The sequence below is a fragment of the Marmota flaviventris genome, chromosome 20 (genome assembly GCF_047511675.1).
Source record: "Marmota flaviventris isolate mMarFla1 chromosome 20, mMarFla1.hap1, whole genome shotgun sequence".
In the NCBI taxonomy this organism is placed as follows: Eukaryota; Metazoa; Chordata; class Mammalia; order Rodentia; family Sciuridae; genus Marmota; species Marmota flaviventris.
In genome coordinates, this window is record NC_092517.1 from 20,014,839 (window position 1) to 20,041,105 (window position 26,267).

Sequence of the window (26,267 nt, forward strand, 5' to 3'; positions counted from 1 at the left end):
CAGGACTGGCTGGCGACAGGGCTGCCTTCCCATCAGAAATAAGATTCACCATAAAAGGGGGAGAGGCCCGGCGGCCTCCACCCCTAGCTGCCTTTACTCTAAGGACGCAGGGCCAGGCGGCCAGGTGGGCATCGGCTGCAGATCGGTGCCACCTTCCACAGGCCACCTGACTCAGAGCAGAGACAATGCACCCGCCCTTGGATCCCGAGATGCCACTTCTAAGACTCGAGTCCGGGGACATCTCGCAGCCCAGGGCAGACCTGGATGCACCAAGATATTCTGAGCAGCATCGTTTGCAAGAGCAAGGATTCAGAAACCAGCTGAGTGTGCAACACTAGCGCGTGCGTGTTTATTTATTTATAAACTGTCTTACTGCAGAGAGGATGTAGGGAGGCTTAGCAAAATACACAGAGCAAGGGAGAAAATGTCAGAGGAGGAATCACGACACGGGAGAAAATTATTCTTTAAAAAAAAAAATAAACAATCCAGGGTTGAGTGCCAATTTTTAACCTACTGGGATCATTCAAATGCTTCCTCCACCTTCTCTGGGCCTGTTATCCCAACAGGAGGCTGAGGCAGGAGGATCGCAAGGTGGAGGCCAGCGTCAGCAACTTATTGAGGCCCTAAGCAGCTCAGGGAGACCCTGTCTCTAAATAAAGTACAAAAAGGGCTGGGGATGGGGCTCAGGGGTCGGGGGGCCCTGGGTTCCATCCCCAGTGCCACAAACCCTACCACCTCTACCACCATTAATAATGGCAGCTACTACTTGTTAAATATCTGTATGTGCCTCTCACCAGTAAGAGGTTCTTGTAAGGAATCTGGACAAGGTATCTGTCACTTTGTCCCCATCTTATAGATAAGGAGATCTCAGCTCCCAGGGCCACCCAAAGCCAGGGAATACAGGTATAGATTTTGAACACAGGTTTCTCTTAGGTTCATATTTTCCAAACTCCTTGGTACTTAGATGAACTGTCTGTTCGTACAACAGAATACCTGGAGGCAGGGAGGTCTGGCCTCTACTTCTCCTCCGGCCTCCCGTGCAGTAGCACAGAAATGACAGTGACAGAAAGTAATCAATGGTGTGGGGGGAAATGCTAGAGATGTAACATTGGATTTAAATAATAGCATAAAATGGCATGAAATGTAATAACTGCGACCACGTCAACCACAGGAGGATGAGTTTCCTATAGTTTTGCTTATTATCCAAATTTTGCAAAATAGTTCTGCATTAGTTTTGTGGGATTTTTTTTATATAACAGGAATTGAACTCAGGGGCACTTAACCACTAAGCCACATTCTCAGCCCCTTTTTAATATTTTATTGAGATACAAGGTCTCACTAAGTTGCTGAGGCTGGCCTCGAACTCACGATCCTCCTGCCTCAGCCTCCGAGCTGCTGGGATGACAGGCCTGTGCCCTGCGCCTGACTTCTGCATTAGTTTTATAACCAGAAAAAAAGATGTTGTACTGAAAGACTAAAAGGTCACTGTGATCGCGTGCCACCCATATGCACACCAACTCACTTTTGTTTAAAATAAATCTCTCTAGACGTAGTAAACCAGAAAATATACACCCAGAGTCATGCAAAACAAAGTCCTGTGCTTCCCTGTCGCCCTGCTGATCACTGCAACGGAATAATCTCATCTGGCTGGAACTCTGCCTTTGCACAGTTATTTGGGAGTGCATATGTCAGAAGAGGAGTATTAAAATCAATTTATTTCCTTTCTCTCTTCTCTTCAGAGAGAGACTCTCACAAACACATCAGCAGACACGCTTCCCCAGACATTCCTCCTGGCTACCCTCCCACAAGGACAAGGGCCCCATGTTCCAGCCTCCCCTGCAGAATGGCCAGGAAGGCCACCCCCCGAGGTCACCCCTCCCCAGGTCTGCCCAGGTCACCAGTGCTTCTGGAAGGGGGGGTCTTTGTCTGGGGCCCGACCATGTGAAACAGTCATGTGCATTCTCCTGGGGAAAGGGCGAGGACTTTCTCACATTTGTCAAGGGGCCCTGCAGTCCCTGACCTAGACACGCGGGTCCCAGTCGTGCAGGGAACTGTGGGACCAACCCTTGGCTTGGCCATCCTGACCCTGAGCCCAAGCCCCAGCCTATCTCCCAAGGAGGCTGGGGGAGAGTAGCCCTGGAAACTGGTACAAGGACTCGTGGGGAGCCAGGGTCGTTCCAGGAGACCAGCCTATGCCCATCAGAGACGGAGGGACGGAGGCCAGAGGAGGCTCAGCCCAGCCAGCCTCGCTCCAGCTAAATCAGACCTTGTCAGGGCCTTGGCTCCGAGGTGGACTTTGGAGTGTCCACTTCTGGCTGGTCACCAAACACGGCGCTCAGCTCCAAGGCACAGGCTGGGTCCTGCATCAGGAGACCAAAGAATGATAGTGTCCCGAGGGCCACTGAGGCTTCTGCGAACCCGCCCCTGCGTCACGCGGCTGCTGCCCCCCACGGCTGGGCGCGGTGAGCTGACGGGAGGGCGTCTCAGCTCCAGATGCTGCGACACTAAGCAAAGAGAAGGCCGCTGCTGCTTCATGTCCCCTAACTCCAAACGCCACCGGACAGTCTGGCCCCCAAACTTGGAAATGACTTTAGATTCAAGGAAGCGTCGCTGATGCCAACAGACCAGGGACGACCAGGGTCCCAACCGCTCACTGGACGCTGGGACGCCCACAAGCGGTGGCAGCGGAGGATGCCTGTCCGCAGGAGGCAGGCGCCTGGGAAGGGGGCGGAGTTTGGGCAGGGGGCGGGGCTTAGGGGCAGGGCTCAAGCACAGGGCGGGCTGAGGGGCGGGACTCAGGCAAGGGGAGGGGCGGGGCTCGGGCACAGGTAAGGGGAGGGGCTGAAGGAGGCTAAGGCAAAGGAGGGCTGGGACTCGGGCACAGGGTGGGGCTGAGGAGGGGCGGGGCTCAGGCAAGGGGAGGTGCCGAGGAGAGGCAGGGCTCGGGCACAGGGCGACTGGGGAGGGGCGGGGCTCAGGCACAGGGCGGGGCTGAGGAGGGGCGGGGCTGAGGAGGGGCGGGGCTTGGGTAAGGGAGGGGCTGAGGAGGGGCAGGGCTCAGGCAAGGGGAGATACTGAATAGGGGCGGGGCTCAAGCAAGGGGTAGGGCTCAGGGGCGGGATGGGCGGGGCTAGAGTGGGAGGGGGGTCCGGGAAAGGTGCAGGGTAGGTGGGGCCGGGCTTGGGCGAGGGCGGGGCCAGGCCAGGCGAGGGCGGGGCTGGAGTGGGCGGGGCGGGCGAGGTGGGCGGGGTCCTAACCTGGGGAGCTGGGAGTTTCTGTGGACATGGGTCAACGTCGCCGATGGACACACACCTGTATTTGGTTTGTTGGTCTCGATGCGGGGCAGACAAGGAACCCAGGCCCCGCACGCACTAGGCGAGCTCTGCCGCTGCCCCCAGCCGGGCCGCGAGCTGGGGGTTCGAGGAGGGGACATGGTGGCCCTGAAACCACGACCCTGTGGAGATGGGGAAGGAGCCCTGGGGTTCAGCAGAGCCGGGCGGGGCTGGGGCCCAGGGCAGCGCTCCTGCCTGGCCTGCGGAGGCCCTGAACACATAAAAAATATGAACATCTAGTAACAACTAAAAAACTATTTAAAAAAAAAAAACCCGCATTCCTACTCCTTAAGTGGAGCTCACCCTTTTTTTGGGGGGGGGGCGCTGTGGATTGCACTCAGGAGCCCTCGCCCCCGAGCCCCGTCCCCAGCCCTATTCTGAACTTTATTCAGAGACAGGGTCTCCCTGAGTTGCTCAGGGCCTCACTTTGGCTGAGGCTGGCCTCCAACTTGCGATCCTCCTGCCTCAGCCTCCTGAGCCTCTGGGATGATGGGCCTGAGCCACCGTGCCCAGCTTGGTCACCCACTCTTAACACTGGTGTCTTCCTACTCTTTCCTGTGCCTGTGTATTTCTTCTATTATGGAATCAAGCTGAAATAGCAATTCCTGGCCCTGACGGTGCACCTAGCATTACATTTAATGTGATTTTTCGTATTTAAATGGTTGGGGAGAGATCACCCGAAGGAAGAGTGGCACAGAGTGCCTTCATCTGCTTCCTGGGTGGCTCCCGATCTTTTGCTCTTATAAGAAATGCTGTAAAGAACATCTTTGTGCAGACACAGCCCTGGCTCATTTCACATGACTTCCTAGAAGATGAATTACAGAATCACAAAGTAGAACTTATTTAAGGATTCGGAGAGATTTTCCACAAATCCCCTGAAAATCTGGGCCAAGCCGAAGCTTTCTAGTAACTTCTGGTTACAGCAGCAGGCCACGCCCACCCAGCCACCCAGAGGCAGCTGATGGCTAAGGTCTCCTGGAAGGGGTTTTTCTATCCTGTGCCAGGAAAAGGAACAGCCTTGCGACAAGGCGGATACTGAGCCCAGGCGGGGGCTGAGCAGCCTCCCAGGAGGACAGGGCCTGGCGTCTGAGTTTGCTAGGAAACCACGAGGCTCAGCTACCGTGGAGGCCAGGTAAAGGGGAGCTCACTCGCAATTCCAGAGATTGGGGAGGCTGAGGTAGGAGGCTCGCAAGGTGGAGGCCAGCCTCAGCCACTTAGTGAGGCCCTATCTCCAGGTGTTGGCGCAGGGGTGAGAGGGAGCAGGGAGACACAGGGGGAAGATCCAGAGTCTGGCTGAGGCCTCTGCAGGCACACCCCTACTGAGGCCGCAGCCCAGCAGACAGCCACTGACCGCAGCCTTGGGGCAGGTGGCGGGAACCAGGCAAGGGGACACTAAGTCACCAAGGCAAGAGCCACCAGGCTTCCCACGCACGGCCACGTCTGGTTCTCATATAGAGAAATGAGGCAACCACGGTGGCCACAGAGACACAGGCTGAGTCTCAGAGGTGACAATATCCGAGCAGCCAGAGGTCTGCCAGAGGCCACCCCAGGGCACCTCCACTGTCACCAACCCACACACGCCACTACTGCATATGTGTCTTTAAAGAACTCACTTTGCTTGTTCTTTGAAACCCACTTTTGTTCCCTTTAGAGAAAAACTGACATCACATCGTCCACCAATTTCACCCTGAGATACCCACACAGGACCCCGAGGCCCACAGGCAGTGTCCTGGAAGCCACCTGAGTGCCCATGGAGACGTGAATAAGCAGACACTCACTCTGGAAGGGCGATCAGCGCGAAAAGGGAGAGAGATCCATGGGGCTGGGGCTCAGCGGTAGAACGCTCGCCTACCAAGTGCCAGGCACTGGGTTGGATCCTCAGCACCACATAAAATTACAGAAATGAAATAAAGGTACTGACTCATCTATAACTAAAAACGTTTTCTTTAAAAAAAAAAAAAAAAGGAGATTCTGCCAGGCGCAGTGGCCCACGCCTGTCATCCTAGCAGCTCAGGAGGCTGAGGCAGGAGGATCACAAATTGGAGGCCAGCCTCAGCAATTTAGCAAGGCCCTGAGCCACTCAGCGAGACCCTGTCTCTAAATAAGATATAAAAAGGGCTGGGGACGGGGCTCAGGGGTTAAGCACCCCTGGATTCAATCCCCAGTACCCCCAAAAAGAAGCCACCAAAAAGGGGACATGGGTGTAATTAATGGGACAGTGACATTCCAAAATTAGAAGGCACTGAAAAAAAGATCTATGTATATATGCAGCCACCGTGGACCAGGACGTTGGGGAACAGCCCCGCTCATGGGAGGGGGTGCAGCAGCGATCCCCGAGGTCCCGAGTGGGACGTGTTGGCCACGCATTCCACACCCCTGACTGCAGGCCCGTCTGCAAGGCCCCGCCCTCGCCATGCAGCAGAGGGTCAGCAACACGGGCCAGGAGTTCCCGAGCCTGATTGGCATAAAACAAGTCAAACAGGGTTGCTTTCATCTGCCCCACAAAAGAGGGACCCTGGGGCTGCTGCCCGCCTGCCCGCCCTGGCCCCATGCCTGCCAGGCCTCAGGATGGCCACAGGGGGCCTCAACCTGTCCCCCTCTCCCCACCCATCTCCCCTTGCCACCCCTCTCTTTCCTTCCGCCCCGTAGGTGACACCCTCCAAGTCTCCTCATCTCTCCCTTTCAACCGGCCAAGGTCAGGGTGAGCTGTGGAAGCCATAGATCTTCGATTCTGTGCATAAAACCCTTCAAAGATGCCCGCTGCCAGGTGCACTGGGGCCCACCGGTAGTCCCAGTAACTAGGGAGGCTGAGGCAGGAGGATCTCAAGGTGGAGGCCAGCCTCAGCCACTCAGAGAGGCCCTGAGCCACTTAAAAGGACCCTGTCTCTAAATAAAACATAAAAAGGGCTGGGGATGGGGCTCAGGGGTGAGCAACTCAGTTCATTTCTCAATACCAAAAAACAAACAAACAAACAAACAAAAAAGTCTACAGCCTCCAGAAAAACTTTCAATATTTTCACCCAAGATCCAAGGTCCGTCATCGTCGGCTTCTGCCAGGTCCAGCAGCTCACCCTGGCTGCGCCCCGAGTCCCCAGCACCTTCTCTCCATGCAGTAAATGATTTCCATCAATGTGCTGGCCTCCAGAACCTCCATTTCCCTGCCTCCTTCTCCCAGATTTCAAATTCCGCAGGGAAGAACTTTTTTTTTTTTTTTTTGGACTGGGGATTGAACTCAGGGGCACTCGACCCCTGAGCCCTATCCCCAGCCCTATTTTGTATTTTATTTAGAGACAGGGTCTCCCTGAGTTGCTCAGAACCTTACTAAGTGGCTGAGGCCGGCCTCCAACTTGCGATCCTCCTGCCTCAGCCTCCCGTGTTGCTGGGATGACAGGTGTGCGCCACCACGTCCGGCTAAGACATCCTTTAATTCATGTTGGCTCGGGAGTCCATCCCTGGACAAATCAAATATGGATGGAGCCAGGGGATCTGGCGGGCATCTGGAGAAACAGCGCCCTCCCCTGGCTCAAGAGCAGCCTCTTACCTTGTCCCCAATACCAAAAAAAAAAAGTGTACAATCGAGGGTGGGAACAGAGCTGACCCCGCCACAGCTCAGCAAGGCGAGCTACAGAAGTGAGCAGGCACACTCCCCCACCTTCTCCCTCAGGTTGGTGTCACTGACACCCACCCTGATTGACCTGAGATAAGTCTACAGCTCAGAAGGGTTTTCTAAGTGGCTTAAGATCACTCAGTTCGTAAAATTCAAGCCCAGAGTTAGCAGGATTCCAACAAGGAACAAGATCACAGGGTGCAGAAGAAGGGAAACTGAAAGAAGGCGCACGCCTGTCATCCCAGTGCCTCGGGAGGCTGAGGCAGGAGGATCGCAAGAGGGAGGCCAGCCTCAGCCACTTAGCAAGATGCTGTCTCAAAATCACAAAATCCAAAAGGGCTGGGGAGGTCGCTCAGCGGCATTCCTGTGTCTGTTTTGGTTTGGAGTCTTCCCCCCTGAACCTGGCATGAGGGTGACAGCGGGCAGGGTCCCTGGAGATCTGAGGACCCAGGTCGCCCGCCCACGTGCTCAGGGCCTGTGACCTGTCCCCAAGAACGCGGTCCGACCAGGGGTCTTGATGGGTGGACAGGAAACAAACAGGGGACCTCAGAGCCACTCCACACACAGAGGGGACTTGGGGACAGGAACAATGAGAGTGCTTATCCTCCATCTGAAACAGAGACTGTCACACGGCCGGCAGGGGCGTGGCCCACAGGACGCCTTGGAGGCCCTGGACCAGGGAGCCAGCCACACGCCCACTCCCCCCCAGGCTCAGTCCCCTTGTCACTTGGCCATGCGTCCCCAGGCCATGTCCTGAAGTGGCCCTGAAGCAGACTGGGCCTTGCTGCTTTTAAAGGGTGACCATGGCCCCAGCCAAAGGGCAGAGGCTCCAAGAAACAGATCTCTGGGGGGCTGAGGTCCCCAGATTCCTGGAACGAGGCAGGGGGTCAGATGGAAGCCTCCAGAAGGACAGAGTCTCCATAGAAATGCAGAAAAGGCTCCACTCCCAGGAGCCCGCGGGGCCTCATTTACCTATTTATGTATTCATTCATTCAAATTTATTCAAATTCATTCATTCATTCCTTCATTGGTCCCAGGGACTGAACCCAGAGGCGCTAACCCCTGAGCCCCGTCCCCAGCCCTTTTTTGTATTTTATTTAGACACAGGGTCTCGCTGAGCTGCTTAGGAATTTGCTAAGTTGCGGAGGCTGGCCTCCACCTGGCGATCCTCCTGCCTCAGCCTCCCGAGCCCCTGGATGACAGGCGTGCGTCCCTGCACCTGATCCTTTTTCATTTTTAAGGCGCATCTGATTCTCCAACACTGAGCTCTCCTGCCACAGGAGAGTCTCCCCCTTCTGCAGTGACCCTGCCAGGCCCTGGGCCCGCTGGTTCCCAGGAGAAAGGGCTGGGCTCTGGCATCCATCAAGGGCAGAGGAGGCTGGTCTCACTAAGCTCCTCCTGGGCCGGCTTCAGAGCCCAGGCAACAGCATGAAGCGCCCACCCTCCCCTCACTGCGCGGTCACCCCTGCAAAGCCACAATGTCGCACAATGAAAACACACACGGATCCCGCCAGGTGGAAAAACAGGTGTAAGGTCCCCAGAGCTGTGAAGGGGAGGGGTTTGCTGAAAGGAACTGAGGCCCCCACCCCCAGGTCACCATGATCAGGAAGTCGGCCGGCAGCTGGGACTGAGCACATCTGGATTCATAAAACCCGGGAGCGCCGCGCCCCAGAGCCCAGTCCTTGTCTGTTTTGTCTTTTAAAGTCCTCGGGCTGATGGGACAAAAACACCTTCCCATGTGCTGATCGGTTCAGTAAAAGAGAGTGAAAGACAGTGAAAAATCTTTTAGATTTTTTAAAAAGACCAACAAGAACCTGAGAACCCACAGTCTCTTCCATACTGTGCATAATGCAAAGAACAGATCAAAATGATTTTTTTAGCTGGATGTGGTGGCGCACGTGTCTAATCCCAGCAGCTGGGGAGGCTGAGGCAGGAGGATCGCAAGGTGGAGGCCAGCCTCAGCCATTTAGTGAGGCCCTGAGCAACTCAGCGAGACCCTGTCTCTAAATAAAAAATAAAAAGGGCTGGGGATGGGGCTCACAGGTCAAGGGCCCCTGATTTCCATCCCTGGTACCCCCAAAACTATTAATTTTTTAAATGCAATTATTCTCCCTTGTGTGTTCTGGGGTGGTTAAAACAGGGCAGAGTGATTACTCTGCAACATGAAAATCTCCAACAATGGGATTTTATCTACTTCCCAAAAAGTATGGATCTTGGGGAAAGGCTTCTCTGTGATAAGACAGCAGTCTCCAGCTGCTGACTCAAACGTACCTGCAGAGTGATTGCTGCAGACCCCCCCAAATCCCTGCTGAAGTGGCTGAATTGTGGGCCAAGTTCGATAATCTAGCCAGTCCCATTCATTGCGGCACCGAGATAACTTTGCATGTTTAATTTAAAAGTACTGATCGCTTTGAAATGAGATGCTAACGCAGGGCCCTCGGCCTCAGCCCCAGCCTGGAGGACTCTTGATGGACAGGCTGGAAGTTAGAGGCTCAGCAGCCTCTGCCCAGGGAGAACTCAGCTGCTGTCTCTCAGCCAAACGATCGCTGTTCCCCCAAATCCAACTTTTCCAACCTGCCCCTGAGGCAGAGGCCCGGAGATCCAGCCTGGGATTCTCCAGCAGCATCGACTCGGATTGAATCTGATTAGTAAGAAACACAGCAGCCTCCGCCAGCCTCCAGTGACCTGGGGCATTTCTTTCTCTCTGTCTCTCTTGCAACCGTGTTCCGTGTTTGACCCCTGAGATTTATTTTAAGTACTTTTGCAAACAGTTTCCTCCTGCACGGAGCTGGAAGCTCACGTTTCTGGCTCACAGAGAGGGTTTTGTCCACCCTGGGAAGTGGCACCGGGGACCACGGAGGGAGACTGACTCCTTGGGTAAAAGTTGCAATCAGAAATAGGGCCCGATCGGTCCCAGGGCAAAGTTTTTTCTTGGACAGGGACACGGGGAAGGGGAGCTGTGACCGAGCAGAAAACACAAGCCCCTTCCTCCTGCGATCAGAGTCAAGACAGGGACAGGAGATGAAGTCCCCAGTCCCCAGCCGCCCTAGCCACTCGCCAGCGGGAAAGAATGGCCAGCGCCAAAGACTCTTTTGCAACCAAATGTCCTGCAGCTTGTGCGACGCTGGGAACCGCGATCCCTAGTGCAGCCAAGGACAATTCGGATCCCAGTCACGGGGAGGCGACAGGGTCAGGGACAGCACACAGGATCGGCGGCTTTTCGTCCAGGGACAGCGAACAGAGAGGGACCGACAGTCCAGGGAAAGAGCTGACCATCCAGATGCGTTTTTGGATTCTGGGCTTCAGGGATCAGAAATGTCCCCTTGGCACGATCCAGTGGGAATTTTTTAAAGTGTTTAAAAGAAAATGAGTTTAAAAAGAGAAAAGTGTCGCTGTGTGTGGCTGGTCCTCCTCCCGATGAGCCTGCCCCCCAAACCTGCCTGCAGTGAGTCTCCCCTCCAAACCTCACCTGGGAGCCAAGTTGGGGTCTAAACACACCAACTGCAACATCTGATCATGACCTAGACCACGTCCCCGTCCGTGGGGATCTGCCTGGTGGCAGCTGACCTCCCAGAGCCCAGGGACCCTCCCTGGGAGCTGGATCTTACAGTGTGACTCCCCTGTCCCAGGATCCAGGGGACTCAGAGTGATTTCCGGTTTCACTTTATAGACCAGGAATTTTCCAGGGAACAAAGGTATTTTCAGTGGTTTGTTTTAGAGGAAAAGAAGATGATTTTTTCCCAGTTCAAATTGTCCCCCAAAGAAATGGGGCTTTGGGGCCATTCCAAAGACTGATTGCAGAATCCAACAGAGTCTTCCCTGAGGATCACTCAGGCCGTGCATTTTGCATTAAGTGCACCCTGAGCTGCTGTGAGCATTTGTGACGGTCTCTTATTTTGAATTTCCACCCCTTGGGGACCTGGGCTCACCCACCTTCAAGTTCAAGGTCTGGGTCAAACCAGCACTTTCTGAAGGAACCAGATGGCCCTCCCATTGACATCAAGGACGGGGACCTCCCTGATCCGATCCTGAATGTGCCCCCCCTTATCTCCTGCCTGCTCTGCGTTGGTCTCTGCAAATCAATTTTCTTGTTTAAGAAAAACAAAAACATATATATTTTAAGTCTGCTCCTCTGGGTCCGACTGCACAAAAAACGAGTGGGTCTGTGTTTTGAAAAATCTGCACCGATTTCCAGAAGCTTCCAGAAATCGAAGCTTCCAGAAATCGAAAGTTCTAGAAATCTCAGAGATTTGCAACGACGGGGGAAGCGGAAAGGGATCGAGATCTTTCCAAAACCCCTACAAATGTCGCACGCCTGGGGACAGCGTGAGACTGCAGAATGTGTCACTCATGTCCTCTGCCTGGCTCAGCGAGGTCCTGGGTTCCCTCCCCGCGGCTCAGAATAAGGAAAGGAAATAAAGATGTGTCCATCTGCAACTAAAAAAATCATTCTGTAAAAATATATTATATGTAAAATTTAGATTTGATTCGCCTAGAAATGCACAAGCCCCAGAAATCCAAAGTCAACTCACGGGGAGATTTTTTTCCCTCATGCAAACGCATGCATCCTGCAACGTCTAGGAGAAACTCAAGTTTGTTTCTGTTTTTTCTTTTTTTTTAATTTTAAATATTCCTCTTTCCTAGCCAGGACTCATGCACAGGCCTAACTCAGCTTTTTTTTTTTTTTTTAAATATTAAGCTGTTAAGGGCTTGTTGGGATCTGTTTTTTAAAACAAATATCAACAAAAGGCAGATTTCCAAAATTCTGCTCCTGTGCGTTCGTTTATAAGCCTCTGACATTGGTAAAGTGCAGACGAGCTGAATCAATGCCCCAGGCCACTCGTTTCTAGTACAAGGGGAAAAATTTTTTTGAAAAATTAATATTTCAGGGAAGTCCAGAGAGCCTGGGAGCCGCCGTGATAAGTGGCCGGTGTGGGTGACAATGCGACAGTGTTTACTAAGAGCTGATCACGGACCTGATATAGTTTTCTTTTCATTTTCACAACAGTTTTTTCTGTGTTTTGCCCAAAGAAGTTGAGGCCCAGGGAAGTGCAGTCATTAGCCGGCTCCTGGCAGCCAGAGCCCAGACTCGGCCTCTAGCCCCGGCCTCCAGCCCCTACGATCACCCGTGTCCCCTTTCATGCTCTTCTATGCTGTTTGGTGGGGTTTATTTTTTCTTGGACATTGATGCATAAATTAGTTCAAGAACAGTGCAGTTCCTTGACCACGGATTTGGGGCACTGAGTGGTGACGGAGGCCTATGAGCTTTCAAACCAAAACACTCCATCCACATTGGAGGCCCATCCACGGCGGCCTCCCCCTTCTGACCCCAGCTGCCCTCAGGACCCCAGGGCCACATCAGCACGACTGAGCTCTCGCAGGCTGATGGCCTCAAGTGGCTCATGTGGTTTCTACCCAGATGCAGCTTCACCGACTGAGGAGCAGAGACAAAGTCATGTATGAACCCGGTATCAGAGCTATCCATCCAGCACACACTACCCCCGAACACCAGGACAGCGACGTTCCTAACAACTGACTTATATTTATTTGAACAGTCTGGTGAGAATTTTAAAAATTAACTGGGCGCACTGGTGCACGCTTGTCATCCCAGTGACTCGGGAGGCTGAGGCAGGAGGATCGCAAGTTGGAGGCCAGCCTCAACCACTCAGCGAGACCCTATCTCTAAATAAAATCTAAAAAGGGCTGGGGACGGGGCTCAGTGGCTAAGCACCCCTGGGTTTATTTCTCAGTACAAAAAGAAAGAAGAAAAAATTTAAAAATTCAACTATATTTGGGGCTGAGGTTATAATTCAGCAGCAGAGCAGTTGCCTGGCACTTGGGAGGCACAGGGTTGGATCAGAGCTCTGCACCACATAAAAGTAAATACATAAAACAAATAAATATATTGTGTCCATCTTTAAAAAAAAACTTGGAAAAAAAAAAAACAATTAAACTATATTTAGGGGGCTGGGGATGTGGCTCAAGCGGTAGCGTGCTCGCCTGGCATACGTGCGACCAGGGTTCGATCCTCAGCACCACATACAAACAAAGATGTTGTGTCCACCGAAAACTAAAAAAAAATAAATATTAAAAATAAATAAATAAACTATATTTAGGGACTGGGGTGGTGGCTCAGTGGTAGAGACTTGCCTACCAATAGAACTGGGTTCGAGTCTCAGCACCACATATGAATAAATAAAGTCCACTGACAACTAAGAAAATATTTTAAAAAAGTTAAACCATATTTAATGGTGAGCACGACAGGTAGCACTGTTTCCTGAGCACGTCAGAGGTCCCACACACTGAGATGAGCAATACTTACACCTTATCTCATCTGATTCTCACCAAAAAAATTGCAAGGTTGTTGGACCCATTTAAAAGAAGAAGAAACTGAGCCTCAGAGCAGAGCACGTCCCAAGCTGCCCTGGGGATGGGGTCCGAGCCCTCGCTGGCACACTGAGGCCTCACTCCTTCTAGAACCTTCTAACAGGCGCAGCTGCAGGAGTTGGGAACCAGGCAGAGCAGGGCAGGACGCAGATCCAGGCCAGCACTACCCAGAGGTAAGGCCCATGCCCGTTCCATCCATGCCCAGCTTCCCCATGCCCTTGCTCAATCTGAAGTCACCCTGTCCCCACCCACTGCCCTGGCTGGAATGCCAGGGCACCCTCCAAGAATGGCCCCCAAACCTGTCATCCCAGCAGCTCGGGAGGCTGAGGCAGGAGGATCGCAAGTTGGAGGCCGGCCTTAGCCACTTAGCAAGGTCCTGTGCAATTTAGCGAGACCCTGTCTCTAAATAAAATACGAAATAGGGCTGGGGATGGGGCTCAGGGGTGAAGCACCCCTGGACTCAATCCCCAGCACCCCCACACCCCCAAAAAGGTCCCCAGCCCAGCCCCAGGAGCAGCACCTGTGGCTCCCATAGAAAGAACAGGAAATGCTGGAAAGGCACCCGGGGTGACAGGAGAAGGGTCCCCAGCATCAGAGAATGTCCAGAGCTGGGCTGGCCCTGCAGGCTGCAGGCCTGGGACTGAGCCCGGGAGGAGGAGGGGGAGGAGGAGGAGGAGGGGGAAGGAAGGAAGGGGAAAGACATTGGGCAGGAGAGAGGCCGCCTTTGTCCGCATCTGTTGCTCAGCCAAGCAAAACAATGAGGCTATTTTTTTCCTCCTCTCCAGTGCCTTAAAAAAAAAAAATTCAAGAATTTCCTTTCCTCCTGTGAAACACAGCTCTTGCATAATTTTCATGCTTCCCCGCAGTCTGAACTGCGGAGGGAAGGGGACATCAGACTGTCCCAAGGACCTCAGAAGTGGAAAGAGCCCAGGGGCTGACCCTGTGGCACTCAGTGGCTCAGGAGTCTGCCCGGAGGGACCTGGTGTCTTCCAAGCACCCAGGAAGAGGCTCACGGTACCCCAAATGCTTCTGCTAATCCTACTAATGAACCCACAAGCATTCGAGAATCTGTCCTTCCCTTTTTGAAACCCTAAGGTTCAGACAATGTCACACCAAAGCCAGGAGGAGAACCACAGTTCACCAGGAGGCTCGGGAGGCTGAGGCAGGAGGATCGCAAGGTGGAGGCCAGCCTCAGCCACTTAGCGAGGCCCTGAGCCACTCAGTGAGACCCTGATTCTAAATAAAATATAAAAAGGGGCTGGGGACGGGGTTCAGGGGTTGGGGGTCCCTGGGTTCCATCCCTGGGACCAAAAAATAAAAAAAGAACCAGGATTTCATTCTGAACCTGCCTGACTTCAGAGCCCAGGCCGACTGCACTGCAGCTCCGTAGCTCTCTGGAATGTTCCAGAAGCAGAGGCTGAAACGCGCTGTGCATCTCCCAGAGCAATTCACCAGGCACCACAAGCAACGACCCGAGCTCGCAGGGGGGTCTGCAGACGGAAGACCAAAGCCAACCTGGGACCTGAGGTCTCTCCAAGTTCAAGTCCGTGGCTGGGGAAGAGCACCCAGGGGCGCTCGGGGACCCTGCTCTGAGCCCTCCCACAGTCGGGGGCACAGCTGTCCCTCCTGCTCCTGTCCATCCAGTCTGCAGGCTCTGGGCAGGGCTCAGGTGGCCCCAGAGAGCCAGGCAGGACCCAAGAGTGTCCCTGACAGGGGGTGGCAGGAAGGGCCTTCCCAGAAACCGTCCCAGGAGACCAGTGTGGTGGCTTCCCAGGATTCCTTGGTGGCCTGGCAGCAGCTGTGCGGAGGCTAGAGCTGGGCAGACGGGCCAGGGCCCCCAGGCCAGGCCCCCACGGCCCCCACGACCTGGCTGCTCTTGACACATGTCCCCCTTCCCACTCGGGGGTGGCACTGATGACTGCTGATCGTCACCTCCAAATGCAAAAGTGCTGGGCGACAGGCTCATCCTTCACCTGGGAAGCTGACGCGCACATCTGACGACGTTCCCTTGAAAAGACCGACGAGAATTTGCTGGAACATTCTAGAAGGGGGGACCAATAAGGAGAAATCAGAGCCCCTGCTGTTTCCCGGGGTCCCCGGGCTGGTGGAAGGGGACTCTTTTAAAAGGGGGCCACTTCAGAATGTGGCTGCCACCTGACTTTCCCAGATAGCACGGGATGTCACCTGGCGGGACGCGCCTATCACGGCCGCCATCTCCCTCCTGGGCGCCGCTCCCCTCGTTCACTCACTCAATTCTGCTCCATGGTGAGCCGGGGTGACCTGGTGCCCCCAAGGCAGCCGGGAGTCTGCCTGCAAATGACGACCAGGGAACATGTGTCCCCGGGTAGGGGAGGAGGGACACCCAGCCCTGCATAGGCCACTCTCCAGCCCCTCAGCACCCAGGTGGCTGGGGAAATGGGGGTCCCTGCATTCTGCAGAGACCCTGTTCCTGTTCCTAGGCGCGCTGACTAATGCAGATTTTGTATCAAATGCCACAGACCAATTAGAAGTCGTGTGGTGTCACACCCACTCATCTGTCCCGCAGCCTCTGTGACATCCATCTCAGAGACACTTCCCTTGGAAGATCTGTGCTGTGATCCTGGGAGGTCAGAGGACGACACCTGATTTCACAGGGGCTCGGCCTGGGGACCGCCCTGTCCCTGCAGGGACAGCCACCACGGGGTCCAGGCAGCAGCCTGGCACAGCCTGTCTCTGTGTCATTGCGCTGTGCCATGGTGCTCAAGAGGAACCAGGCCCAACCTGTCAGTGAACCAAGTGATGAGCGACCTGCAGACATGGTTCGTCCTCAGCAAGAACTGCACACCTGTCATTCCAGTGGCTCAGGAGGCTGAGGCAGGAGGATCGCAAGGTGGAGGCCAGCCTCAGCCACTTAGTGAGGCCCTGAGCAACTCAGCGAGACCCTGTCTCTAAATAAAATAGAAAAAGGGCTGGGGACGGGGCTGAGGAGTGAAGCCCCCCTGGGTTCAATCCCTGGGACCAAAAGAAAAAAAGTCTTCACAGAGAAAAACCATAGAATATCTGAAAACAGGGAGGCCAGGAGGCAGGGAGGCTGGGAGGCCAGGAGGCCAATTTTTTTTTTCCCCCCCTGTGAGCAATTCTTTGTGTTTGGTTGATGAACTTCTAGAAAAAGAAGTCTGGGTGTGGAGGCCACTGGCTGGAGGCCTCAGCTTTGACTGCTGTGAGGGTTAAGGGGGTAATCTTGACACTGATGTGAGAGGGGCCCCCAAATACAGCCGGCCTCTGACTTCAAACCCACATCTCTCCATCTGGTTTTGGATCAGAAAGCCGCTGTTTGGCTTCTGTGATCCTTTCTAACCTCTGCCGTTTAGGTACAAGCCTGCAAAGTGTATTTTCTCTGATTAAAGAGAAAAAAAAAATGAAAAAGAAATGTTGGAAGAAACAATATTTTCTTTTTCAAGAAAAAAAAAAAAAAAAAGACAGTGGGAGCCAGTCTCTGGCAAGGTCAGGGTCTTAAAGGCGCAGAGCAGAGGCCCGCGCACCTCTGGCTTCCCCGTTTATTTAGTCTTGAGAGAGGCCCGGGTCTTCTAACTGTGCTGACCTGGGAGCTCCACGTGCATCGCCCAAGTGCAAGTCCCTGAGCAAACACTGCCCCCTGCTGCACCAGACGGCTCCCAGGCCCGCCTCTGCAGGGGACAGTGCCACCCACCGCCCCTGGGTCTCTGGGCTTGGAGGAGACTGTCAGGAAAGAGACGACACACATCTGCTAGGGAGTGCCTGCAGGGACGTCCCCAGATTGCCCTGGGAGGCAGATCAGATAGGAAGAGGCCGGGAGACTCCACTCCAAAAAGGAGGCCCAGAGGACTGGCTCTTAGCCTCCCTGAAAATAGTCATTCCTCAAAAAGAAACTTTTCTGTCCATGTACTTTTAAAAAAAGTTGAGGAATGATTAAAGGAACCCATGATAATGAGTTAATATTACCATTTTTTTAAGCCCAGAAATCTCTGCCAGGAAGAGGTTCTATTTGATTCTAGAAAGAGAATAAAGGGGCCTGGGGGGACTGACACTCTCTCCTCCAGCCTGTGGGGAGGGTTCTGTGCCCACCAACCCATGTGGATCTCAACAGGGCCTCAAAGTTCGAGTGCAGTGGTGCATGCCTATATTTCCAGAGGTCCAGGAGGCTGAGGCAGGAGGATCGCACGGTGGAGGCCAGCCTCAGCCACTTACCGAGGCCCTAAGCCACTCAGTGAGACCCTGTCTCTAAATAAAATGCAAAAAGGGCTGGGGATGGGGCTCAGGGGTCGAGGGACCCTGAGTTCAATCCCCAGTACCAAAGAAAAAGAAAAAAAAATCCCGTCCTGTCTCAGGATCAGGTCTGAATTAATCCCCTTCCTCCAAAGAGCTGCAGTAGCAAAGTGAAAACAGACCTGCACACGGTGCCCTTTGAGAGCCCCAGCAGGGGTGACGGGGCCCAGGCAGCCCCTGGCTCTGAAAGGACCCCTCAGGTTAAAGGTTCACTGAGGCAGAAGAATTACCAAAGGACAAGTTTGTTCGAATTTCCTGCAGCAGATCCAAACAGCCGGGGTCAAGCCGGAGCCGGCCCCAGCCCCCAGCGACGGCCAGTCACACAGGGAAAGGGCACTGTGGGCCAGGAGGGTCTGTGTCGGGGCTTTTAAAAGCGATCGTGAAAGGGCCACCCCCCTGTCACCTGTGGAGGTGCAGGGAGATGGCCTCCCTAAACCACAGGCCTCCACCACCCGGGCCTCAAGGAGACGGTGGGGACACAGAGCAGAGGTGTGAGGGCCTCAGATGCAGGGCACCTCATCCAGCCTCGGGGGGGGGCCGAAAAGTGGGCCTCCCAGAAAAAATGTACAGATCCAGCCAGGCCTGTCACCCCAGGAGCTCCGGAGGCTGAGGCAGGAGGATCGTAAGGTGGAGGCCAGCCTCAGCCAAAGCAAGGCCCCAAGCAACTCAGCGAGACCCTGTCTCTAAATAAAATAGAAAAAGGGCTGGGGACGGGGCTCAGGGGTTAAGGGTCCCTGGGTTCAATTCCTGGGACCACAAAAACCCAATTCTGCGGTCCCGAAGATCAGGCAAGGCAGGCTCCACAGGCCGAGCTGGGTAACGCGAACCAACTGCAAGAAGTAATTTTCAAAAGAAGAAAAGTCAGGTTTATCTTTAGGTAGCACCTGTGCCCGCCACCAAATAAATATCCTCGGGAAGTAGGTTAGAGACAAAGGAAATGATTTGAGTCTTCCTGGAGGCCCCAGACTGGAGAAGCGAGATCACAACGCGACAGACACGGGGACAGAGAAAGTCACTTGTCCCCACAGCCCAGCTGTTTCTTCTCCTGCCAAGAGAGGATCCCCCCATTCCCAGAGTCCTCCCTACCCGCCCAACCAGGGCCACTTCAAAACGGCAGGAGCCTAATCACACAGCACAAGAAAATAAAAGACCTAATTAACCAAAACAAAAAGTCAAATAATCCAGGGGAGAATGGAAACAGAAATCTCTATTTGCGACAATTCGATTTCCTGTATGTGTATAAACTGTTCCTCGCCAGTGACAGTTTTCCTCCAGTGCAGGTATGGCTCAGGCTGGGCGAGGCCGTGGCTTCTAGAAGGAGAAGTAAGGCAAAGGTGGGCAGGGTGGCCCGCATCTGTCATTCCAGCCGTTTGGGAGGCTGAGGCAGGAGGATCGCAAGGTGGAGGCCGGCCTCAGCCACTTAGTGAGACTGTCTCTAAATAAAATACAAAATAGGGCTGGAAAGGGGACTCAGGGGTTAGGGGCCTGTAGGTTCAATTCCCCCCTAATCCTCAAGGCCAAGGGAAATCTGGCCATCAAGCTCCAAGGCAAGGGAGCCTCAGGCCCAGCCTGGTGGAGGGCTGTTTCCGGGGACACCTGCCCAAATCCTCCTCCAACCTGCGTGGAGTGATCTTGGGAAACCCAGGGGACACGCGGATGACAGACCAAGGAGCTACTGGGGGAAAAGTTGAAAAAAAATCGATTTTAAATGATCCCAGCTTTGCCCCAAGTTGGGCCCACGGCTTCTGACTTTGAACCTGACCTTCCAGCCCAGTGGGGGCCTCCACCGCGGAGGCTGGGCGTTCTTTTCGATTCCTCGCAGGACTCGGAGAATATTCTTTGATTGAACATTTGATATGTTCTGTTCTCAAGGGCGAAGCCCCGGGAGAAGAAAAATAGGCCGCAACAGGATGAAATATGACTCCCTGCGTCCATTTTTCTTTCCTGTGGCTTCCTGATCAAATATTCTGCATGAATTGAGACTCAAGGCTGCGGCGGGGACGTGGGCCTCCTCCCACACTGTCACCCAAAGCAAAGCAAAGCAAAGTCACCCGCTGTCCAGCGCCTGGAGAAAGTGCTGCCCAGGAAACTCGACTGCAGCCTCCTAGGGACAGTGGAGGCCACTCCATTTTGGAAGGGCGGCAGGGGGTGGGCGGAGTGTAATCAGGTGCCAGGAAACGCACTCCTGTTTGGAGGGGCAACTGCAGGAGGCTGCCTCCCGGACAGAGAGGCCCTGGAGGAAGTGACTCCAGGGTCAGGCCCTATGACGCTTGGTGGTGGAGGACGTCGCAGAAATGATACTGCAGAAAAGAAGGTTCTGGATATGGGGGTGACTTTTTAAGATATTTTTTGTACCAGGGATGGAACCCTGGGGTGCTAACCCCTGAGCCCCCGTCCCCAGCCCTACTTTGGGTTTTATTTAGAGACAGGGTCTCGCTGAGTTGCTCAGGGCCTCGCTAAGTGGCTGAGGCTGGCCTCCACCTTGCGATCCTCCTGCCTCAGCCTCCCAAGCCCCTGGGATGACAGGTGTGGGCCACCAGACCTAGTACGTTGTGTGTCTTTTAATGAAGAAGAGACAACAAGTGTCCCTCACTGGGTCTGCTCACAGGGACAGGGAACTCAAGCCTGCACATTAGGAGCCAAACACACTCAGATGAAGAAGGCACTCCCCCTAGACACACACACCTTTCAGTGACCTCGATATCTGAGGACGAACACGTGGTCAGCACAACTGGACCTGTGCTCCTGCAGCCGGGGGCAGCGGCGCACCCTGGAATCCCAGACTGGGGAGGCTGAGGCAGGAGGATCACAAGTGGGAGGCCAGCCTCAACAATTTAGTGAGATCCTGTCTCTAAAAAAGGGGCTGGGGATGGGGCTTGGTGGTAAAGCATCTCTGGGCTCAATCCCTGGGACCAAAAAGAGAGAGAGAGAGAGAGAGCGCAAAGCAGCTCAAGTATCGCCAAGACGTGCTCTCCAGGCTGCAAAGACAGACCCCCCCAGGCCCCTGCTGGGTTCCCTCCAGTCCCACCCACAAGCTGACCACTCTAGCAGGGCAGGCCCAAGCCAAGAGGAAGCAGCACTTGCAGCCTGGGCACAGGAGGGAGGGACGGGGTGACGAGCCGGGAGAGGAGACCCCTGTTCATTAAGCACCCGGACAAAAGACCCGGAGGCGCAGCGCCGTTCATCCTGGCGGCCACCAGAGCAGGATGAATGGCCAGACCTGGATGGCACCATCTTTCAGATCCCTGTCCCCCCAGAGAGAGATGAGGACGCGTCGGCCTCACCCCACGGCCTCCAGACACACGTCACTGCATCTTCCTGGAGCTCCCACCCGAGAGATGGATGGTGGAAAACGGATTCCAGGAGACGTCCCGCCCCGACACGTCGCCCTCCACACTGAGGGGGCCACAGGGGGGCGGGGACGTCAGATCCGCTGGGTGGCAACTAACACTGGTGTGTCCCAGGAGCCCCGTGCGCTCTGAGCCACAGTCACAAGATGGGAACGTGGCCCTCGACCTCCCCAGGCTGCTCGGCAGGGACACAGGACAGGGCAGGGGTGGGGGTGACCCCAAGAAATCACTGGATAACTGTAAGGACTGTTGCCACTGCTGACCCCACGGGGCCACGGGTCAAGGGAGAAGAAGCCCAATGTTCAGCTGGGCACCGTGGCCCACGCCTGGCATCCCAGCAGCTGGGGAGGCTGAGGCAGGAGGATCGCAAGGTGGAGGCCAGCCTCAGCCACTTAGCAAGGCCCTGTCTCCAAATAAAATATAAAAATGGCTGGGGACGGGGCTCGGGGGTGAGGCACCCCTGGGTTCAATCCCTGGTACCAAAAAAAAGGAGAGAGAGAAGCCATTGTGGTCACCATGACCTGCCTGTGATGGAGGCCCACAGTTGAGGTCAAAGGTCAGCCTGGTTCTAAAAGCACAGCGCTTCTTGACTTGACAATAAGGTCACCAAACGTTGACGACAGTCAGACGAGACGCGTTTCCTACTAAGGACCGTCACAGCTCAGGGAGGCAGCACACCACGGAGCCTGGGCTGTGTTCCTTGGTGATCTTGTGGTCCACTGGGAGCCCCAGCTCGCTGTCACTGAGCAGCATCTCGAGGGAGTGTCTACTGCACATGGCTCACCGGGGAAGATCACGAGTAGGGTCTCCACTGACGTCATATCCTGTCCACACCATCCTAGTCAAAAGTCCTAAGTAGAATCACTGTACGTTGGCTTCCCTCTGTAGGTACTACAAAAGGCTACGGAGGGTTGAACCCAGGGGCCCTCCACCCCTGAGCCCCGTCCCCAGCCCTTTTTCTATTTTATTTAGAGACAGGGTCTCGCTGAGTCACTTAGAGCCTCACTACGTTGGTGAGGCTGGCCTCCACCTTGCGATCCTCCTGCCTCAGCCTCCAACTTGCTGGGATGACAGGGCTGTGCACTGTGCCGGGCACCTCCTCAAGTTTTTAACCTGAGTCTCCCACCTCCACCCACAGCAGCCTAAAGTCATCACAGGTTCAAGCTGAGACAGTGACTAAGGAGAGGCAGATCATCGGGAGGGAAGGTGGAGGCTGATTCAAAGAAAAGGAAACACACTATTTACCCTCCAGAGCTGTCCCCAAGGTCCCCCACTCTGGGGAGTCCCTCCTCCAACACAGCAGGGGCTCTTCCTGCCAGGGGCAGGTGTGGAGGGGCAGAGGCACCCCTGGCTGGCTGGGTCCCTGCCTTCTGGTCCAGCAGGCAACATGGGAAGACGAGGGGGTTTGGGAGAAAAGAAACCTGGAATCCACTGAGGCCACAGCTCCCTGTTCTGCTCCATCCCCTCAATAAAACCTGCTTCCTGTCCTGGCCTGGGTCCTGAGGAGTTTAGTCTCCAACCCCAGGGGACAAGGACCCGTCCCAATTTCTAACACCAGCACCAAAGCCCCCCAAGACGGGGCAGATGGCCCACAGCAGCCAGCGCAGGGGGCAAGAAGGGATCAAAGCCCTGCAGTCTGTCACTGTGCCTGGGACCCAGGACGCCCAAGGCACAGCCACCACCCAGCAATCCCCACCTGCCCAGGACGCATGTCCCCGGCACCTGCAGGCCCACAGAGGATTTCTAGAAGAAAACACATGAGAATCAAGGCAGGGGACCAGGGTCAGCAGCCAGACGCAGACTCCTCTTACGTACGCACCCTTTGGGGCCAGATGTTTATATTATCATTTTTTCCAAAAGAAAAACACATTTTAGAGTTCTGTCCCCCGATTCAAGTGTCCTTACATGGGCTTGAAAAATAATCTACCAACACAAAAGAGTGGGCTGGGCTTGGTGGCCCGGGCCTGTCATCCCAGCAGCTTGGGAGGCTGAGGCAGGAGGATCACACAAGTTAGAGGCCAGCCTCAAAAACTCAGCAAGGCCCTGAGCAACTCAATGAGAAACTGTCTCTAAATAAAATAGATAAAAGGGCTGGGGACCGGGCTCAGACGTCCCAGGTGTGGCTGGAGCTCATTCCCCGGGGAACAAAGCCCACACGCCAAGGACCTCTGTTCTAGAATATTCGGTCAGTGAACACTGGCTCCCACACAGAGGCTCACCATCCAGAGGCTGGTGGGGACTGCTGGCCCAGTGGGCACTGGAGACGGGTCTGCTCTGGTTTGGTTGGTTTGCTTGACTTTGGGGCAGGGCTGGGGACAGGACCCGGTGTCCCTCTGTACCACTGAGCTCCACCCCCGGCCCTATTTTTATTTATTCATTTTGACTTGGGAGGATCTCACCCAATTGCTCACCTTGCAATCCTCCTGCCTCAGCCTCCCTGGTCTCTGGGAGGCCAGGGGTTCAGCCTCAGACCTGACCCTAGGTGACCTTTACAGAGAACGGGGCCCTTTCTATGTGAGGGTATGGGACACTCTCCAGGGACCAGGAAGCCAAGCGACCAAAGGACAGGTGAGGGGTGACTTGAACAGTTCTCTTTCTTGGCTCTGGGGACCCAACCTGGGGGATGTCAACCCCTTCTATGTCTGTCTGTCTCTGTTTTCTGGGGACAGGGCCTTGCTCAGTGGTGGAGGCCGGCCTCCACTCTCCATCCTCCTGCCTTGGCCTCCCCGCCATCGGGCTACTACTGTTCAACGCAGACGCTCCCCGCAGGTTGGAGCGCAGCGGAACCCGGAGGCGCTGGGTCCCGGCACCCGGGGGGGCGGGTCTGGGGCGGCGCACCGCAGCGTCGAGCCGACAGCGCCCCCTGCCGGCGTCCCTCCCCTTCCGCCCGCGCTCACCGCCGATGATGGTCCGGATGAGGGAGGCGTGGCCCGGGCAGTCGACCAGCGTCACCTGCAGCTCGGGCGCGCCGGCCTCGGGCAGCGGCACCGCGAAGCACGAGAAGCCCAGGTCGAGCGTGATGCCGCGCTCGCGGCTCTGCGGCTGCCGGTCGAAGGCGGCGGTGGAGGCCGTGGTGCTGAGCGCGCGCGCCAGCGCCGTCTTGCCGCTGTCGATGTGGCCCAGCACGCCCACGTTCACGTTCCGCCGCGCCGCCATTGCCGGTCCGCCGCCGGACGGCCCCCCCACGCGCCCCGAGCCGCGTGCGCGCGCGTTCCGCCCCCCCCCTCCCCGAGCTTCCGCCCGGCGCACCTCGTGGGGCGGGGCCGCTCGCCGCCCCCAGCCACTGCCCAGACCGGAAGGGGATCCCGCGGGCCCCGCCGCGTGCTCCTAGTTGGCGCCTACTGGGTTCCACCTGTAGGGCGCGGGGACAAACTACACCAAGGGACCCAGGAGGGGACCCTGCCGCGTCGGAGAGCGACGGGCCCCTGGAGAAAATGACAGCACAGAGAAATAGCGGGGCCCTTGGGCGCACTCCTGTCATCCCTGCAGCAAGGGAGGCTGAGGCAGGAGGATCCCAAGTTGGAGGCCAGCCTCAGCCACTTAGCGAGGCCCTGAACAACTCAGCGAGACCCTGTCTCTAAATAAAATATAGAAAGGGCTGGGGACGGGGCTCAGGGGTGGAGCATCCCTGGGTTCAATCCCTGGGACCAAAAAAAAAAAAAAAAAAAAGTGACAAAGAATGTGGGCAAGGATTGGGGGAAAGGGGACCCTCATCCATGTCTGGTGGGACAGCAAATGGGTGCGTCCACTCTGGAAAGCAGGACGGAGATTCCTCAGAAAACTTGGAATGGAACCACCATGGGACCCAGCTGTCCCACTCCTCAGTTGACACTCAGAGAACTTAAAATCAGCACACGACAGGGACACAGCCACGTCAATATTTATAGCAGTTCAACTGACAGTACCTAAGCTTAGAGAACCAACGAAGGTGCCCTTCGACAGATGAGTGAAAGAAGAAAACAGCATACACACACACACAGTGGAATATTACTCAGCCATGAAAAATAATGGCTTTAAGGGCTGGGGATATAGTTCAGTTGGTAAGGTGCTTGCCTCGCATGCACAAAGTCCTGGGTTTGGTCCCCAGCACCAATAATAATAATAATAATAACAACAACAACAATGGATGGAACTGGAGACTATCATGCTAAGTGAAATAAGCCAATTTCCCCCAAAAAACAAAGGCTAAATGTCCTCTGTGATATGCAGATGCTGATCCACAATAAGGGGGGGACGGCAGTTCACTGGATGAGATGCAGGGGAGTGAAGGGAAGGGAGGGGAGGGGACTGGGAGAGACAGGGGAGTGAATGGACGTCACTTTCCCATGTTCACACAGGAACCCACGACCAGGGACACCCCACAGCAGGTCCAGCCACAGGAGTGGGATCCCAGTTAGAACAAGTCACACCCCTTGTAGGTATAATGTGTCCAAATTCACGCTGAGCCGCACCCCCAGGTTCTCAGGGAGGGTGAGCGGTGTCCTGGGGACGTGGGATCAAGAGGCTTCTGGGGGCGGTGACAGCTGATCTACATCAGGGCTGGGGATGAGGCTCAGAGGTGGAGCCCTTGCCTGGCGCCTGTGAAGCTCTGGAGTCACTCCACAGTGAGCTGGCACCCAGCAGAGGGCCACCTGATCTAGGCAGGAAGAAGGGCCCGGCAAAGAGCTGGAGGCTTGACCTGGGACAGAGTCACTGAACATGGCAGAGCAGAAAGGGACAGGAGGAGGGCTAAGAATGAAATCAATTTTTTGTTTTCTTTTAGTACCAGGGATGGAACCCAGGGGTGCTTCACCCCTGAGCCCTGTCCCCAGCCCTTTTTTCTATTTTATTTAGAGACAGGGTCTCGCTGAGTGGCTCAGAGCCTCGCTCAGTGGCTGAGGCTGGCCTCCACCTTGCGATCCTCCTGCCTCAGCCTCCCGAGCTGCTGGGATGACAGGCGCGGGCCACTGCGCCTGGACACCTGTAAATGTACCATGACCCCAACTTGAATGGGACTCACCCCCAAAGCACTAGCCTAAATGGACATCTTCCTCCACAGCAGACTCCCCAGGTCCCATACAGTCCCCATGGCCGGGCACAGTCCCTGGGGACATGGCTGCCTGCAGAACTGTGATTATTTGGAATGTGTCCCTAATGGTAATGGGATGCCGGCTTATTTCTGTGTCTTCAATGCCATTTTTGAAACAAAGGTGGTTCAAAGTTCTTTACAAACAGCCCCGTAATGAATGCAACTTCATCAAGGCCCATTAATCCAGGATTAATTATAAATTGGCCCAGAGGAAGTTATTAGACTTTCCTCTTTGATTT

At 55.1% G+C, this 26,267-nt stretch overlaps 1 protein-coding gene and 1 long non-coding RNA gene across 2 annotated transcripts in view; both read right to left on the reverse strand.

The window, feature by feature from the left end:
• Positions 1-24,155, reverse strand: part of Eefsec (eukaryotic elongation factor, selenocysteine-tRNA specific) — a 118,375-nt gene extending 94,220 nt beyond the window's left edge. Inside the window, exon 1 of the mRNA XM_027954452.2 lies at positions 23,858-24,155. Within this exon, the coding sequence (XP_027810253.2) occupies positions 23,858-24,116 (259 nt within the window). The 5' untranslated portion in view covers positions 24,117-24,155. The remainder of the gene's footprint in view (positions 1-23,857) is intronic.
• LOC114107126 (uncharacterized) lies at positions 18,800-19,817 on the reverse strand. The gene is made up of 2 exons (XR_003585290.2): positions 19,662-19,817; positions 18,800-18,921 (listed from the first exon to the last, which is right to left on the reverse strand). It is a non-coding gene; the product is annotated as an uncharacterized lncRNA (long non-coding RNA).
• Positions 24,156-26,267: the final 2,112 nt, after the last annotated feature.